Source organism: Alosa pseudoharengus, unplaced genomic scaffold (genome assembly GCF_046254945.1).
Source record: "Alosa pseudoharengus isolate Yale_2024_CS ecotype anadromous, Long Island Sound unplaced genomic scaffold, YU_APseudo_1.1 YU_APseudo_1.1_scf_5, whole genome shotgun sequence".
NCBI lineage: Eukaryota > Metazoa > Chordata > Actinopteri > Clupeiformes > Clupeidae > Alosa > Alosa pseudoharengus.
Window position 1 is genome coordinate 36,090,397 of NW_027468837.1, and position 19,431 is coordinate 36,109,827.

At 43.5% G+C, this 19,431-nt stretch overlaps 1 protein-coding gene across 1 annotated transcript; it reads right to left on the bottom strand.

The window, feature by feature from the left end:
• Positions 1-240: 240 nt before the first annotated feature.
• Positions 241-12,593, bottom strand: smarcd1 (SWI/SNF related BAF chromatin remodeling complex subunit D1). The gene is made up of 13 exons (XM_076267988.1): positions 12,384-12,593; positions 10,509-10,684; positions 10,196-10,238; positions 9,850-9,972; positions 9,359-9,481; positions 8,973-9,089; positions 8,585-8,686; positions 7,721-7,882; positions 7,406-7,503; positions 7,148-7,283; positions 3,562-3,684; positions 2,890-2,991; positions 241-1,935 (listed from the first exon to the last, which is right to left on the bottom strand). Exons 1-13 carry the CDS (start codon positions 12,567-12,569, stop codon positions 1,882-1,884), a joined length of 1,545 nt encoding a protein of 514 aa, XP_076124103.1. The 5' UTR covers positions 12,570-12,593; the 3' UTR covers positions 241-1,881.
• Between the last annotated feature and the right edge of the window lie 6,838 nt (positions 12,594-19,431).

Below are 19,431 nucleotides of genomic sequence, written 5' to 3' on the forward strand. Positions count from 1 at the left end.
AACCGGGAGTAGTGCGATACCCCAGGACTTGAGCACGCCTCCTCAACTCTATTGGCTCTTGCTGCCGGAAACCTAATATGCTGTACATTAGTACACCCATAACACAACAAATGCCTGTCAAGTAAGGCTTAATTCAATTCATTAGTGATTATGCCTCGACCTCAGAGTTTTATCCTGCTGTCCCAAGTACAGAAACGGGACTAACCCCACCACCTCAAATCACTGGCATCAACAAGAGAGTTTGGCATCAATACAAGTTTATCTTTATTTAGACAAAGGGATACAGAAATAATGACAAGTTTGGTCCATGAAAGAAAAAGGTTAACAGAGATCTCAAACCTGGATATACAGGCCATGCAATCTCCTAAGCCAAAAGGGGCGAAACAAAGTGTCAAAACAATGTAATGTCAAAGTAATGTAAATACAACAAATAATCATTACAAATAATTAAATGTGTATATATTTAACAACAAAAACAAATCGAAAATATAAAATGAAATCGCCACTTCTATACATATTTTTAAGTAATGTAGAGGCTATGGTTCTACATCACTAGAGCAATGCATGATCCTCTCAGTAGCAACCAAACCGGCAAACCCGTTTTATCCTTCACACTAGCTGCCAGCCACTGTGGAGCCTCTGCGGTATAGCAGGAGTCAGAGGGCTCAAGCTGAATATACTACAGAAACTAGGCTACAGGCAGCGGAGTCTAGTGTGGACCTGGCCTCAGATCAGTGCCAGATAAGAAACACATCTGGCCCAAAGTCAACTTTATGGGTAAGAATACTACAGCAGCTGAAGTATGTATCTGGGAGCATACTACATCAGGAAGAGAGGTTGAAGTATGCATCTGAGCATCCAACAATAGGTACAGAGGCCGACTTGAAAGTATACTACAGGTGCAGAGGCTGAAGTATGCATCTGGTGATGGTTTACTACAGCAAGTACACTAACTGGAGTATGCACCAGAGACCATGACTGCTAAACTGTTTGAGGAATATATTCTAATAGGGGAAAAAGAAGATAGGCTGCTGCAGTAGACTACCTGTGGTGTGGACCGATGATCTAGCTGAGCCACTGGCTGCTGTGTTGTTGACTAATACACTTTCCTCATGTTGCTAGCCCCTCCAATCATCTGCTTCTATTCGTACTTACAACCATAGCTACTTCCTCTAGAATCTTCTATGCCTAATGTACAAGACTACTGTACTTATATATAGTTCATTAAATGAGAACACAAGTCCTACATGAAAAGCTAATCATAAAAAGGCCCATTTACACTCAATCTAACAATCTGGCTTTAAGGAAGGGGGGGGGGAATATTTTTTTTTTTTAGATTTGGTTAGCACACAGCTGGGGTAAGGCCAACACCTTTAAGAATACAATTCATAGTGTTTAGATAGGAGTTAACTCACATGTCAACGAGATTAAATGGAAATGTTATTTTTTTTTCATAGTAATGTGGAATTAGTGTGCAACTGAGGTCCCCACTTTTTTTCCCCACTATGAAATGTTAAGAATGTCCATCTCATGTGCCTCTTCAGCGCTAACACCCGAACACACTCACACACTTACGTTATTTAAAACAACCTGCAACACACACTCGCATACACCGTTGTGGTTAAAATAGAAGGACATCATAACCCTCTTGCTAAAGTCTGAGAAGCCTCAGCATGGGTAGCAAAAGTCTTTACAGCACTGAACACACACACACACACACACACACACACACCAAGGTGAAAATGATGAAATGTCTGAAGAGCCGTGGTATCCGCCTCAGACACTTCAGAGCAGGCCAGGGTGAATTATGGGCTGTTGCGCTGCCGGGGTCGGCGTTAAACATGGCGGCCAGCGTTGCGGGCGGGATGGGTGCGGGAGCTTTTATGTGTTCCTGATGCCCAGAGCCTGCTCCAGCTCCTGCCTCCTCTGCTGGACCTGCGGTGGGGAGACCAACAGATGGACATGTGAGAAGAACCTGTCATATCGTGATTTTAACGACACGTTTGCACATGAGCTGCAAGGTGGGCAGCTCACAAATGGAGTAAAAACGCCCAAGCAGAAGGCGGAGTTCAAATTGAGTAGTTCATTGCTGCTGATGAACACTTTTTCAAAGTTTCACTTTTTTTGTGTTTGCACTGTTCTCAAGACCATACGCGGACATGACTTGTGGCTCAGAAAACAGTAGCTAATTGTACTGTTATTACTATTATCACCAAAAATATGAAGAAATACCATGATACAGTTGGTCATGCAGGACTTGACCAGTGTTTCGTGCTGTTCATTTTAGTCTTGGTGGCTGGTTAGTCAACTCACGCCTCCTGCCTTAAGAGGCAGACGGCCAAATTCACACCCCGTCTTCTCTGTTGAACTGCTCGCAGAGTACTCGTCATACAGACATCACACGCACATCACGCGAAAGAGTGGAACCTAAGCTTTCTAATGATATTATCGGTTTAGCAGTGTGATAAGCGGTTCGCGAGACATGAAATTTAATCTTATTTACATTCTACACATGGCTCTGCACACCCATTACTCTGCGTGGAATATCTCAGAAACTCTTTACTCAACACATGGCAAACCATACATCACAATAAACAGCAGGCCTTACCGAATACGAGGACATAATGCATGTCTCTGTACAATAAGCCATTCTTGATTAATAATCACTAATGAATTTCTCTTTAATCAGCAAACCAGACACTTTTAGCAAAGTTGCATTGAAATCATTCAACAAGTGTATTTCGTCAGGTAATTATGACATTTAACAAATATTTGAAATGAGACTGAGTCGACTAAAACTAAGGACATTTGAGACTAAGACATGAGACATGAAGACTAAGACAAAAAAAATAGGTGACAAAATTAACGCTAGTGTGTGTGTTTCCATACCTTAGAGTAGAAGTAGCGGCACACAGCCTCTTGAGCCCAGGGCTGGAAGTAGAACTCGGCACGACGCTCCTCTTCTGGGTTCCCAACCACGTCAGTCATTGTCTATCACACACACATACACACAGAGCAGGTTAGGACAGATCGAGCAGGTAGGCGCATCACAACTGGGGCCTTCAGCACAAAATTTTACATGGTTCAACAGTCTGCTCAAGGCAACAACATCTTGTGTGTCTGCCATTTAATCAAGAGTCTTGGTTTATGTCAGTGCTGATGTTAGCCTGATACAAAACAACTAGTTCAGGGAACTCAGAGAGACACACTCTCACCAGCTCATACTGTTCTTTCAACCTAAAACCATGGCCCTACAGGCAGCTGATGGGCTTTAAAAACACCTGTTCTGTGAAATAGGGAAAAAGTTCAGCCTTTCTCATTAGAAGTCCAGTCAGAGTAAGAGTAAGTCCCTGCCAACAGGCAGCCACATAAACCGCTCACTTACAGAGAAATGCTGCGAGAGCAATAACATAAACAAACACTTACAGAGTTATAATGATAATACATCTAGTCTTCCAAGTTAGAAAACACTTTAAAGACAATATGAATCTTTAGTATTCATATATGCATGTCTGTGTACGTGAGACAAGCATGCGCCTGAATATATGTGTGTGTGCGCACCTTGAGGTCTCTGCACTGAGACTGTAGCCAGTCGTTGATGAAGCCCTGTGGGTCTCTGGCGAAGCTCAGCATGAACTCTCTCTGGGTCTTCAGCTGATTGATGGTCTCAATGGTCTCATGGATCTACAAGAGAAGACATCTTAAACAGTCAGAACACGGCCACACACACACACTGGAAAGGCGTTTTAAACAAGCCCTCGCATACACACTTTACTTTAAACACTGCTCAACAAAAGCCCTCTCTTCTTGGTATAGCTGTTGTTATGGTTACTGCACCACCAACTCTTTAGTGGTGCTGCTGCAGCTGTAGTCACAGAGAGGGAGAGGGAGAGGGAGAGGAAGAGAGGGAGAGGGAGAGGGAGAGAGAGAGAGAGGGTATAAGAGAGAGATAAGAGGGCAGCTGAAGAAAAACAGGTTGCTTTCTCCATGGCCACTGTGCATTCAGGGACAGTGGAGGGAAAACAGCCCAGCCCAGCCCAGGCGAGGTGAGGCAGAGAGAGGATGCAGCCAGGCTTGCAACAACACAGCTACATAAACAGGAACACAGGAACAGGGTGTCCCACCAAACATCTAAAGGCCAGAGGACTACAAACCACCAGAACACACAAAGACACAAGGCTCCTGCACAATACTGGTGTGGGCGGTGAAAAATCAAGTGCACGCGCACACACACACACACACACAGACACACACACAGTGTGGATGAGAGAACACGAGTGAAGGTGTATGTGTGCAAGAGATCCATCGTCTGCGTGTGTGTGTGCGTGTGCGCAAGAGAGAGACTAAGTGTTCATCTGTGTGCGTGCGTGCGTGTGAGTGTGTGCGCAAGAGACCAAGTGTTCATCTGTGTGCGTGCATGTGTGCGCAGGAGACCAACTGTTCATCTGTGTGCGTGACAGAAGCATGTGTTGACCCAGCCTGAGAGGACTCTCAGACCCTGGGGCAGTGAGTGAGTTTCAGTCAGAATAGGAGACTAGACATCAGCACTGGAGTGTACACACACACACACACACACACACACACAGACTCTGGGGCAGTGAGTGAGTTTCAGTCAGAATAGGAGACTAGACATCAGCACTGGAGTGTACACACACACACACACACACACCATGCCCACTGACATACACCAAGATAGGACATTCTTGAAATGACAAGCCCACTTGATTTCCTTATCCAAGCTGGTTTCCAATCTTCCTTTTAGCTGCAGTTCAGGTTCGACTGTATAGTATGGGAATGTTTCGCATTTACTTCAGTAGTAAAGCTGTGTGGTATTGGAGAAAATGCCGAGTCATCCTCAAGTGGTCACTCACTCTCCCCTTCCACAGCACAGACACACATGCGGGAGCCCGACCCCCAAGACCTCATACACATGCGGGAGGCGCCTTCACACGCTCTGCTCACATGCACACAGAACCTACTTAAGCTTAGGTTGCAAGGTGGGTTCATCTACAGCTAATGATTACACAGAAGTGCACACACACACACACACACACACACACACACACAGTCTCTGCTCTCACTGATATCAGAGATGATAATACCGAACCATGACTTGAGTGGTTCTTCAGACTGACAATATCAATTTCTCTCACAAGTCCATAAAGACTTAAAGCACTACATATCTCAGCCCTTACACAAATCTACATTCCAGTAGCCATATATGTAATGAGCATTTCCTAGCCATGAAAGAAAAGCTAAATGTGCATCCCTTCCCTCCTCCTCCTTGTCTGGCTGGAAATACAGCTCTGGAGAAAATTAAGAGACCACTACACACTTTTCTGAGATCATCCTACGGTCGTATGGATGGAGTGGCATTCAAAGGAGTCGAGTCATATTCAAAATTGAGAGACCACTGCAAATTTGAATATGACCCGTCAACTCATTCGAATGTCGCTCAGCAACCGTAGGATGACATCAGAAAAATGTGCAGTGGTCTGTTAATTTTTTCCAGAGCTGTATTTCTATCTTGATCTGAGCCACCTTATTTCCCTTTTACAGAGCAAAGACGTGTATGAACACTGGAACAGAATGGACCATTAGCGGACCACGAGGGAGCAGTTTGCTGATCTAACTAAAACAAGTGTATATTTAAGTATAAGTATATATACTCTTTTGATCCCGTGAGGGAAATTTGGTCTCTGCATTTATCCCAATCCGTGAATTAGTGAAACACACTCAGCACACAGTGAACACACAGTGAGATGAAGCACACACCAATCCAGGCGCAGTGGCTTGCTCTTCAGCCGTGCCTACTGGTCGGGGTTCGAACCGGCAACCCTCCAGTTACAAGTCCGAAGTGCTAACTAGTAGGCCACAGCTGCCCACATTTAACAGGACATTCCCCCAACACCGAAGCCTACGAGAAGAATGCTCACACATCTTCATGTAACAGTGCTCAAACAACACCTCCTACATATACCGACTTCATCTCCTAAACAACTGTTAACACCACTCCTTCAATGAAAACCACAGAGCATCAAAAGTAACACCATTCATTCACTAATCCCTTGGGTCGTTTATTATCATATTACCTATCAGGTGTGGCCTACGGGTGAGATAACCTTGTAAAGAGGAGCAGCCAGGTAATCCTGATTGAGTGATAGGCCTAATCATTGATCAGCTGCCAGTTTTATCAGTTCCCTCACACCTGATAATCAGCCAGCTCGAGCAGGCTGCCGCATCGACAGAGGAAGGGGAGCGTGTTTGGAGGTGTCTGGAGAAGATATGCTATCACTACAGCACACACTGATGGAGCCTTTATCTGGGGGGATTCAGGCCAACTGGACCCTAGATCAGATAACTGGACCCACATTTCAGTATTTACATCCATTCAATTGGATCATAAGCAACAATCGAGGTGTGATTTTAAAACAAACTATTGTTGGTGAGGTCGAGATGATCTGATTGGATAACTTGACTGAGTTGACTTAGCGTTGTTAGTAAGGTCTACATGAAAATAAAATGGTTGTCCAAAACATCAATCTTCACATAACCTCAATTATGAGTAAAAGCTGTAAACAGTGTGACTTTTCGGACATCAAAGGAAAATAATTTGACTAACAGTTAAATGCTAAAATTACATTGTAACAGATTTCAAAACATTGCCATAACACTAGTTTTCTTTGAACTAAGTGTAAATACAGTACCATTCATACACAGTACTGTGATGAAGTCTCAAATTTGTACAACTACTGTTTCCACTGTGTAAGTAGATCTTTACAGACTAGTGTAAACCTGCTGTGTCCACACAGCCTCATCTGTCTCTAATGGTCATGACACACAGTCTGAAGGTTGGTGATTTTGTGGGAGAAGTGCACTCTGAACAGTACGTAGGTAACTTTTAACAAGTGCAGTGTCTCAACACATGAACAGGGCATGTGTGTCTACTGGGCAAATCCTCTTCCCTCACACACACCATCAGTGGCCCTGTTCATAAACACCAACACAACCACAACACTACCATGTGCAAAATGTCTGGTGTTGTCATCAAAATTGGATCATCTAGACTTCCATTGCCTAACTGACTTAGTTCTTCATTTTTGGATTATTTGACACAGAACAAGGAACTTTCCTCTCTGGTCCTCACCTTGTTGTCCAGGCCAGCGATTTCCTGCTGGCTTGCAGTGGACAGCAGAAAAGAGTTCATCTGAGTCTTCAGGGTGTCGTCCACCTCAACGTCGATGTCATAGCAGGCGGTCTTCTTCTGGTCATTAGGGTCCACGCTACACACACACACACACACACACACACACACAAAACATTATGATTGGCACCGCCTGAAGCACTGGTGCTTGGCAAACGCGAGAACAGGTGCAGTGGCAGAGTGGCTGTTGCCCATGGTTACCTTATGACATGGTTGATGATGATTGGCTCTGGGGGCATGAGCAGAGCGTGCAGACGCTGAGGAATCTCGGAGAACTTCATCCTCTGGGTCTCAAAGATCTGAGAACAGAGCAGACAGACACACAGCAATCATTCAGAATGTAGTAATGCATGCCTTGGCTGCTACACTCTGCTGTATAGATTTGCCACGTGTCTGTCTTCTTATCACATTCATTTATCAGAGCAGATGATCATTTATGAATATTCTAACTTTTGGCCTCTTAAGGCAGTTTTATCAGTGGGTGTAATGTGTGTGTGTGTGTGTGTGTGTGTGTACCTGCTGGAGGTATTTGTCACAATTGATGAACTCGCGCTCGTGCGGGTCCTGGAGCTTGTGGGTCTTGACGTACTGCCACAGGGCCTGGATGATGACCGGCCGGGTTTGGGTGTGGATGCCCAGCAGCCTGGCCAGACGCGGGTCCAGCTTAAACTGGGGGGGCTAAAGAGAAGGGGAGTCAATATAGCTCAAAAGTCAATATACCTCAAGTTTTTGAGTTCTATGTTATATATATATGTCAATATAGAACATAAAACTCAAAAACTTGAGGTAAATGTGAGGTAGGGTACACAATCCACAAATCAAATTAAAAATAATTTAAAGAAAACAAGCTTATGTATGGAGAGCATTGCTCACAATTGTGAGGCACCAGAAAAGCCTCCTTTGAGTAATATAACTCTACAATGACACCTAGTGGTGGAAACCTAATCTGCCACCTCTTCACCTACAGCTATGTAGCAAACACACAATAGCTGCATTCAGACCTACATCTAAGACCGGAGGTTCTGCAGATGTTAAATGGTTGGGCCGTATATCTGAACATCATGAACAGTCATTTGGAAGTCCGAACTTAGTCGGCTGTTCTACTGCTCCCCTCCTAGTATTTCAGATGTTTATGTAAATGAGCTTGTGTCTGAACGAAGCGAAGAACATGCAGAGATTTTGTTCATGTGTGTGTTCAACCACGCGGACATTCTGTTAATGTGCGTCGGTGTCGTTCACACAGATGACCGTGTAATGTCAGCATGTTAGCATCACATCTAAATCACCCGAAGGGTCGGACGTCCGTTTGACAAAGCTCCGCATATACTCTTGAGGTGATATCTGAAAGCAGCTAATGATGCCAGAGCAGGTTTTGCTCACCTGGTAGTCAAGCATGAGCAGGACTGTGCAGCGCACTCCAACATCTCCCGGCCTCTTCACCTGGAAACCATCCGTCTCCTGGGTGGTAGGGGTCCTGTGCCACTGAGGGGACACACATACACGAGAATGAGCTCACTCACTGTGTGTGTGTGTGGTGCGTATATATGGCAAGACAACCAAGTCGTGCATTTTAGCATCTAAGGTTAATTTACTGTGATCATGCAATTTTCCATTGTAACCACACATCCTTCCTCCACCAAGACAAGGCCCTTTTAAAAAGTGACCTTGGTGATAATTAAGGGCCCCACCTAATGCCGTCAAGAAGGCTGCGGAGTTAAATTAAGCCAAACCCAACAAGCAAAGCATAAAACAGTGTTTAGTCCTGCACCTCGACCAAATGATTATCCGGCCCATAGAGGTCCTTATCCAACTCGATGACCAGGGATTTGAAGAAGGAGGAGAACTTCCTCTTCTGCTTGGTGGCCTCATACTTGGACACGGCCTGCTGTGGGACAGAGAGGGAGAGGGGTTCACCTCAGGACTCCGACAGGGGCAGAACACCACACGCTAAAGCAGCAATCCAACTCTATTCTAGTCAGGCGACAATTATTAACAGACAGTCAAACGTTTCAGTCTAACAATTATTAACGACAGTCAAAAGTTAACCAAATTTACACAGTAAAACAGCTACTGCAAGTAATTATTAAAATGAAACTTGAAATGTGACAACATGTCCATCTATCTTTGCACACACAGGGCAGGATCTCCACTTACATCCTCTAGCAAGCGACCCTCGACACGGAGTTCCCATGATGCAACAGTGCCCTCCCCATCCTCTGCATCAGGTTTGGCGGGGTTGAAGGTGTTCGAGATAAAGATGCGCAGCTTTCTCTTTTGCTGTTGAACCATTGCAATTACATATGCAATCAGTTAATCAGGAATCACCATGTTGGAACAAAAGTCAGATACCTAAACAAGTCGCAACATACTGTAAGACAATAGAGAGCTCTTTAAAAGTAGCCCTATTCTATGCAAAAAAAACAACAACTTCATGAAGGTAATCTTTTTTAACTGGTAGGGCTTGGCGATCTAACCTGAACTCAAAAACAGATTTACCCAAGCAATGATTAATTCACAAATTCCTCTGGTTTTTGTCATTTGGTCAGTAAGAGATCTGTAAGTGTTTGACTGACTGCCCAGTCCATTGACTGTTCTAATAGGCTGGTCAATATGATCAGTCCCTGAGCTTTGACCTTGACCCCTACCTTGATAGGTCGTTTGAGAGCCTCCTGGATGTCCAGTCTCTTGCGCATGATGGTCTGATCGAGTTTCCTCTCAAAGGCCAGCAGGTCCATGTAGGCCTGAGACTCGGGCACTAGTTCTCTAATCTGGGGAGGGAGGACACTAGTCAGGCAATGAGCAAGTTGCTCTTTGAGGATCAACACATCACAATGTAAACATGGGCCAAAACACATTGTTCCTCCTAAAACCATCAAGGAAACATGACTTGAAAGTAATCAGGTTGAGAGAACATGTTTTGTTCTGGTAACCGTTGTGGGTGTGTGGGGGAAGTAAATCATGTCACTGGATCTTCCTCTAACAGTTACTTACCCTCTGAGGTAGAATCTTGTCAGCCATTTTCTTCTTCTTTGCACTGTAGACACACAAAAAAAATAAAATAAATAAAGACCAAAGATAGTTATGGCAGTTAGTTATGGTGAACTACAAAGCTTTGCCAGATATACAAGCGAGCAGTCAACATTAGGAGCAATCATCTCACTACAGTGGAGGTCAATGTACAAACAACTGTATCATATTTTCTTTTTTTTCCCCCAGCCTCAGCCCCAAGGCTACATCTTAAATGACTGTGCAGGTTAACCCCATGTAGGCTAACAGAGGGCCCATGTGCAGGAGCGTGGCTTACTGCTGGTTGCGGTTCTGCTGCTGGACCTGTTGAATCTGCTGTGGAGCGGGCCTCTTGCGGGATGGATCCATAACGGGCATGCCGGGGCGGGACACTGGGCTGCCACCATACCCGGGAGGGCCCATGGAGGGGGGCCCCTGAGGAGTCATGCGACTGGTAGGGGGCATCCCAGGCCTCTGTGGGGTAAAAGAACAGGGGAGTCAGAAAAATCTAATTTTTCAGTATTATAATATCATGTTTTGTTATGCTGTATTGATCCTCAATTTATATTGATGAACACTGCTTCAATAACAGTATAAAACACTCTATGGATGGTCACAAGGGTTTGTGGTTTCAGGTTGAAACTCCAAGGTTAAAATGTATCCTTAATAACTAAGTTGTTAAATAATATGACATGCATTTCCATCAATCTACTGCCCCATCAAATCAACGAATGTCCACATTAATTTGTCTACAGCTTTAGAAATTTGAAAGTAAACTTTCCTGAGCAACATGTATACAAAAAGTTCAGTGAACTCATTCTGAGGTTGACATTTCACCAGCACCAAATAAAGGGGAGAGATGCCCTTGGGTACCATGTGACCTTTCCAAAGACTACAACACTGGTAGCCTATCAAAGGCGTCAAGCCACAAAATCATGAAATGGTACAGTACACCATTTCCCAGTAATAGTCCTACATTCTTGTTTGTTACTTTGAGGGGCAACCAAATAAGCTCTGCTCGACATTTTTCAACAAATTTGGCCTCTTTGGCCAGGTACACAATTAAAGTATAAGGACAGATAGAATGTGTAGTTAGTTACACTAGTGCCATTGGAACTGCAGCTCTAAGGTAGGTATGGTAGTCCAAAAACAGTACTGGTATTCATTAACTTCCACATATTTCCACATTTTCACCTTGCAGTAGACCAAACAGGACTAAACGCTGGGTAGTTTCTAGGTGCTGAATTCCTCGCCTTCACATGTAAGTGTAAGAACTATATTTTCTCGAATATGAGGGCCACGTTAACCCTGCTATTTCCTGTGCAAGAGCAAATGCATCCTACTCCACCAAAGTTGAACTTTGAAAATATGCAATTCCCCATATCAAAGTAAATGACTGCTGACTGTCAAGGTAGTGAGTAGCTTAAGTGCAGTGTACGGAGGTCAAGGGACAGTGGTTCAAAAATGTGTATTCTATATGGGTAATCAAGAGCAAAACACAACAAGTTAGTTAAGCTATACTATCACTTTAAGGCATTTACATATCAAACATTAACGTTAGTGAAAGATTACAGACTGTACCACTAACGTTACGGACTGTCACTGAGATATGACTAGCATAGTAAACTGGACAGCTGGCATACGGTGATAGACCTTTGGGTAACGTTAGATAGATTTTGGCTGTAGAGTCAACTATTTGTGAACAATACAAGTTATCAAGATATCTCAATAAGTGGGGCCTCGGGATCTTACGTTGCACACCGTCTTGCAACGTCCACCGGTAACGTTAGCGACTAGCTAATAACGCTAGTTACATGCAACATTATGTAGCCAGGCAGCTAAACTCCCTTAAAATCGAGCGATAACATTAGAATAATTAACCAATGTAAAATGTTTTATCAGTTGCTATTTAACCATATTATGAAAGCTAGCTTGGTAATGTTAGCCCGGATTGCAGGGCCTCAACGCTCATGTCAAACTTTGCATTATACTTGCAACCTAAGCCATTAATGGCCAAAGATGATCCAATGTCTTGGAAAATATGCTTGCTAAGTAACGTTAGCTGACCAACGTTTAGTTAACCAGCTTATCCATGAGCGCCTCCCTTTCAATCTTCTTTGTTCTCAGCTAACGTTCGGTAGCTAACTAGCAAGCTAGCATAACTGTATCTTACCGGGTATCCAGGTCCAGGCATCGGGGAGCGATAAAGATGATTTTGAGCACCTGGTGACGGTCCCATCCTACCCGAGGGTGTTCCTGGACCCATACCTGGACCTCCACCACCTACAGGAGGACCAGGCCCCATTCCGCCGCTTCCACCTCCAGCTGTGGATGTCTGAAAACCACCACGGTTCGCCATCTTCTCCACTACAAGCAAATCACCACCGGTTAAGGGAAAATGCGCAACTCTCGCGAGAATTCAAGTGCAGAAAGCAGGTGACATCACACGCTCACAATAAACTATCTGCTGCCCCCTAGGTGCATCTCTAACGTAGCACTACATATGGTCTTTTGTGCTATTTTACAAATAATATACTGTAGGCCTACATTTATAAATCAGCAATAGTTAAACGGTTTTTATTGGCTGTGTATGTTTAAGATGTTGTATACACTGTTAATGCTGCTCTCCGATTAGACACTTTAATTATCACACAGTCAGCATCTCAAATAACAAGGTTGAGAATCTTGTAGCTATGCTGTTTCATTAAGTTTCTTTGACAAATCGACAAAAATCTGATGACGTTGAGTATCCACCAGATGTCGGTATATACCCCTCTTTTAGGCAGTTCTGAGATTAGTCCCACATGTTGATTGATCTAAGCACTCTTGCTGGGCCTGGCCTTTATTCACTGAGAGTATTTGACAGGAGATTGGGTGGTTGCTGTAATCAGGAAAGTGCCTGTTGGTCTGTCTAGGTGTGTGTGTGTGTGTGTGTGTGTGTGGCCTACATAATAATCTATAGCCTTGTTAAAACATTTTTATTACCCCAACACAAATGGTATGGTGATATGTAAAATGATTAATATTGGAGAGCACAATTGTTGCAAAAAATGCAAAATCCTGGAAAACGCTTTTTTTGTTGTAACTGCTCCTCTGCAAGCTATTACATGTTATGCATGTTATGCAATCCACTGTAAAAGGGCTCAATGTATTTAATCAAGACTGAGAACATTTTGAGAAACTCAGAATTTTGTTAGGCCTGTTATTTGCCTAGGTGTTTTTTTATTTAGTTAATCGATATGTGCAATGACTTGCAAATAATCTATTCCCCCAATATCATAAAACATGATAGAACGTTTTTGTCTAAACTCTATAGAGATATAGATCCATGTAGGCTATATATTGTTTCACACTTTCACTGAAACATTCATCAATAATAGCAGTGATCCATTCTCACAAAATGTATTAAGTCAGAGCAGACTGTATTTGTGTGTGTGTGTGTGTGTGTGTGTGTGGGGTGGGGGGGGCTGTTTGTTTCAGTCCTCTCTTACTCTCTCTCTGCTGCCATGATTGAATGATTCTGACCGGCTGTAATTAAAATCAGGACAAATATTGAAGGAGATGGCTTCGCCTGACGATGCAAAACGTTTACAACCTTCTACAGACTTCCCTCCCACTAAGACCCTGAAATCAATCAACCAACCAAACAATCAAAAACTTTTGCAATCTCATTTAGTGTCTATGATCAAAGTTTTTCCAAGCATGATTACCCAATTCCTCACTAAGAGTAATTAAAGTTCACAATTAAACTAGAGACCCTGAAATATTATGTTTTGGCTTACCAAACAATGCTTTACAATGTACCTGAAAATAATTGCTTCACACTCATTTTATCTTACAATAAGGGGAATAGAATCTAATAAAACTCATTGTCTTACAATAAGGGGAATACAATCTAATAAAACTCATTGTCTTACAATAAGGGGAATATAGTCTCTGGCATTGCTGATGCACATCTGGATTGCGATGACCTTTTTCAGGGTGCTCTCCTTACCACTGCCTCAGTATGTTGGAAATTGATGAAAAGGGGAATTCCTGCATTGTGTTACTTTGACTCTCAAACAACTTGCTGATGTCTGTTTTCTGTGTGTCATCTTGTCTTATAACATGTTTGAGCCTTATGATCAGTTTGCTTGTGTCACATGGGGTAAATGTACAGTGGGGCCAATTTTGCCTGTAATTTCCATCATGGTTTACCCCAACTATGAGAGACAAAATGAGAGAAAAAAATCCAGAAAATCACATTATCTGATTTCTAAAGAATTTATTGGAACATTATGGCAGAAAATAAGTATTTGGTCAATAACAAAAGTTCATCTCAATACTTTGTTATATATACCCTTTGTTGGCAATGACAGAGGTCAAACATTTTCTGTAAGTCTTCACAAGGTTTTCACACACTGTTGCAGGTATTTTGGCCCATTCCTCCATGCAGATCTCCTCTAGAGCAGTGATGTTTTGGGGCTGTCGCTGGGCAACACGGACTTTCAACTCCCTCCAAAGATTTTCTATGGGGTTGAGATCGGGAGACTGGCTAGGCCACTCCGGGACCTTGAAATGCTTCTTACGAAGCCACTCCTTCATTGCCCGGGCAGTGTGTTTGGGATCATTGTTATGCTGAAAGACCAAGCCACGTTTCATCTTCAATGCCCTTGCTGATGGAAGGGATTTTTCACTCAAAATCTCACAATACATGACCCCATTCATTCTTTCCTTTACACGAATCAGTCGCTTTTACACAAATCCTGGTCCCTTTGCAGAAAAACAGCCCCAAAGCATGATGTTTTCACCCCCATGCTTCACAGTAGGTATGGTCTTCTTTGGATGCAACTCAGCATTCTTTCTCCTCCAAACACAACAAGTTGAGTTTTTACCAAAAAGTTATATTTTGGTTTCATCTGACCATATGCCATTCTCCCAATCCTCTTCTGGATCATCCAAATGCTCTCTAGCAAACTTCAGACAGGGCTGTGTACTGGCTTGCAGGGGGACACGTCTGGCACTACAGGATTTGAGTCCCTGGCGCGGTGGTGTAGTGGGTTACTGATGGTAGCCTTTGTTACTTTGGTCCCAGCTCTCTGCAGGACATTCACTAGGTCCCCCCGTGTGGTTCTGGGATTTTTGCTCACCGTTCTTGTGATCATTTTGACCCCACGGAACCCCAGATCGAGGGAGATTATCAGTGGTCTTATGCCTTCCATTTTCTAATAATTGCTCCCAGTTGAGTTCTTCACACCAAGCTACTTACCTATTGCAGATTCAGGCTTCCCAGCCTGGTGCAGGTCTACAATTTTGTTTCTGGTGTTGGACAGCTCTTTGGTCTTGGCCATAGCGGCGTTTGAAGTGTGACTGAGGTTGTGGACAGGTGTCCTCTATACTGATAATGAGTTCAAACAGGTGCCCTTAATGCAGGTAACGAGTGGAGGGCAGAGGAGTCTCTTAAAGAAGAAGTTACAGGTCTGTGAGAGCCAGATATCTTGCTTGTTTGTAGGTGACCAAATACTTATTTTACAGAGGAATTGACCAATTAATACATTAAAAATCCTACAATGTGATTTCCTGGATTCCCCCCCCCATTCTAAGTGTACCTAGATGAAAATTACAGGCCTATCTCATCTTTTTAAGTGGAAGAACTTGCTTGTGTGTGCGTGTGTGTGTATGTGCTTCTGACTGTGTGTGTGTGTGTATGTGTGTGTGTGCTTCTGACTGTGTGAGTGTGTGTATGTGTGTGTGCATGTGTACCTGTGTGAGTGATTGTGAATGTGTCCTCATGCCTGTCCTCCCGGTGGTGGCAGCCCTCTGATTGCCCGCGCGTCTGATTAAGAGCGGCCAGAGCCACTTCCCGCCGCCAGAGCGGCAAAGCCAAGGCCCATAACTCAGGCCACCGCGATGGCAGCTCATTCATCAGGCCGTGGCGCTCGCCCCTCGCCTGCGTTCCTCACCGCCGCCATGATATCATTAAGCTCTTTACCCATTAGCTCGCTGGCAATTCAAAAATCAATTCGAGCAAGTCTCTCTTGTTCCGGTGAGAGAAAGCACCTGCTGGTAATAGCCATGTCTCGCCTGCAAGTGGGTTTATAGTGTGGTTGGCCTTGAGAAACGGGCAGGTTCTCAAATGGATTGTACTCTGAAGACTCCTCAGCCAGGTCCCGTTGGCTCGGTGTGGTTGCATTTGGAAAGATCTCCCTTATCACACTTATCTGTCTCCAGTTTCTCTTCCTAAAACTCTCTCCCACCCTTTGAAATCGACCTCTATCTCCTTCGCAGTGAGCTGTACTGTAGATGGACTCTATGTTTCTCTGTGGGTGTGCTGTGTGTAATGGCTCCCATCGGTGATAACAGCCCTGACCAGCCTCATTAATTCCCAAGCCATCCCATCATCATCGCTGCCATAACTTGTTTTTCTCAACACTGCAGACGTTTGCATGAGGCCTGTTTTTATGTTGGTAATGATTTTCATTACCGACGCAGTGCCTAAAAAAATGCTGACCATATATCTGACTCCACATATCAGTGCGATGAGGTTGACGGGTTCTGTGGCCATCAATATTGATGGAAGGTAATTGAACTGCTTTTGTCTGGACACAGATAAGGCACGAGACAAAGCCTTTTCAAACTCCCTGTTTATCAGAGTCAAAATAGCAGAAAATGTCATGGGTTTTTTTGTATTTGTGTAGGCCTAGTTAAAAGATCAGTGCTGATAACTTTACAAGTAAGCACCCCTTGCAGTGCCTACATAATGACCAGTAAAACATCTTAAATCTTACTTAAAAAACGTAAATCTTTAGACATAATGATCATGATTGGCCTGTATTCAGCATTAATGTAGACATAACAAGGAACACATTTATGTGGCCCCAATACAAAATATTAATCAATCTATACACTGTTTAATGCATTGACATTCATTATTTTCCTTCTGACTTGGGAGAAATGTCCTTAATTTGTCCTTGAAAAGCATGATGTTAATTCCTGACAATTGTACAATGGATGGATCCATAGACTTCTAGATGGCAGAGGCAGACCTATGTACAACACAGTAAAATACTTGGGTCTAACCACAAGATAACATTTAAGGCAAAGTCAAATACATTAAACTTGTCAGAATACTGAAGTAATAAAACTTTTCATAAGCCTTGGTAAAGAGAATATTCAGGGAGAACACTATAGACAGGCGAGAGCTGTGATAGTTTTACAGTGCCTCTGAGAAATCAGACTATAAATACCCTGGGTGTTAAAGTGCCCATGTGATGGATTCGAGTGTTCTGCTTCACCGTGTCCTCTCCATTACGACAGCTGGACAAGCAGGGACAGCCCTACAGCGGCCAGTCTCCCTGACACTGTCCGACCCTGGCTGCACGACTCTGAATAAACATTCAGCCTTCTAGACTCAAACACAAACGAATGGGCAACCGAGCAAAATGTGGCAAGAGTTCCAGGACAAGCCGAGAGACCTCTGTCCACAGCAGCCTGAAGGACAAAAGAGAGAGACGAGGCGAAGAGTGCGGTGGACAGTGATACTCCTTCAGGTGCTTCTCAGCCTCATTGGCTGCCTGATGGCCGAGGATCACCATGTCAATCTGTATGCAGGGCAGCTGCTCAGCAGTGGCATAAAATCATTATTGACGAGGCCTGTGCTCTGATGGTGTCCAGACTGAACCATACAGACAGCGTCATAAACAGATGCCGTCGCACATTCTTAAACCAATATAGTGAATCAAGGCTAAACGCCTATTAAGAGTATACGTTAAAAACACAGCAATACAGTGAATGTGTCTCTGAGTGCTCTCTCCCTCACACATTATGTTAGTAATGTCTCTTTTAATCTCTCCCTCACCCTCTCTCTCCCTGTCTTTGTGTGTGTATGCATGCATGCATGTGTGTGTGTGTGTGTGTGTGTGTGTGTGTCTCTCTCACTTTCTCTCTTCTCTGGCTGCCTCTGTCACTCACTGGGTGTAAGGCATGCACACATCTCCAGCATGCCTGTTGTTAATCAGCTTAGTGAGTGGGATGCTGCCTGTTGTGTGCTCTAAGCCGTGCCACTGCTGCGTTATCTGTGATGAACGCCTGCGACTGCTAATTACACAAAGAAGATGTCGCAGGATAATTTTCCCAAATCAGGCCAATAATGTATCTCTCAGGCAACCAATGGCTGGGCTCAGAATGGGCCAAAACATCTCACCATGTCTTCCACTGCCACGGATAAGCCTTGTGTAGTTAAACCCTGTGCTAACATGCACACACACACACACACACACGCACACACACACACGCACACACACACACACACACACACACGCACACACACACACACACACACACACACACACACACACACACAGAGTTGTTAATGTGTGTCCAATAAGCAGGGCTATATCATTAATAAACTTTCCATTAGTGCTTCATGGAAGTTAAGTAATCCTAATTCATACACAATTCATGTTGTCTTAGCCTAATGACTGATTCATGTATTTAAATATAATTTTGGGTCAATTAATTAACAACTATTTATGTTTGAAAAAACACACACAAATTCCTCCTTGGGCGTATAATTTTCTGAAGATCCAAAACAGATAAAGATCAGGCTGTCTGCCGAGAGACCTGCCCCAATAGGCGGCATTGGACAATTAAACCACACAATGATCCAAAACATACAGCCAAACAAGGCAAGAAATGGTTAACCGAGAACAATATCAACATTTTAGAGTGGCCCAGCCAGAGTCCAGACCTCAATTCGTCAAAAAAATGAGCACAAGGCCAGAGTGATGGCAAATAATCGTTCCTGCCTCAAAACCCAGATTGCTGTTAAAAAGGTACAGTCTAGAATCATTGTGGAGACATGGAAAGGCTTGGTAGTTATTATAAGAACCATTTTGAGAGTTGTGAACACAAATAAAAATGTTTCCATTGATTATTTAAAAAGGGTATGAAAAAAAGGGTATGCCAAAAATGTTAAAAAAGATGAAAACATTTCTTGTTTTGATTCCATGTTTGTTCCACATTGTCTTGCAACCTTTTGGCATGTGACAGTGTCATTTTCAGTCAGAACAAACATATTGATAAAGAGAAAATCAACTTTAAATCAATATTTGCCAAGGGGTATGAATAATTTGTTTCTTAACTGTATGTGTGTGTGAGTGAGTGTCTAGCCTCATTGTAATTCATAGAGTGTAGATTTTGTCCGGTGACTGACATTGTTATAGCTCAGCCATTTCACCAGA

What these genes read in the sequence shown, in the direction of transcription:
- smarcd1 (XM_076267988.1), bottom strand. Translation starts at nt 12,569, where the DNA reads ATGGCGAACCGTGGTGGTTTTCAGACATCCACAGCTGGAGGTGGAAGC. An exon ending in CTCTCAAACGACCTATCAAG is followed by an intron (nt 9,482 to 9,849) that starts GTAGGGGTCAAG and finishes ATGGTTCAACAG; the next exon opens with CAAAAGAGAAAGCTGCGCAT. An exon ending in GCCGCTACTTCTACTCTAAG is followed by an intron (nt 1,936 to 2,889) that starts GTATGGAAACAC and finishes TCCCCACCGCAG; the next exon opens with GTCCAGCAGAGGAGGCAGGA.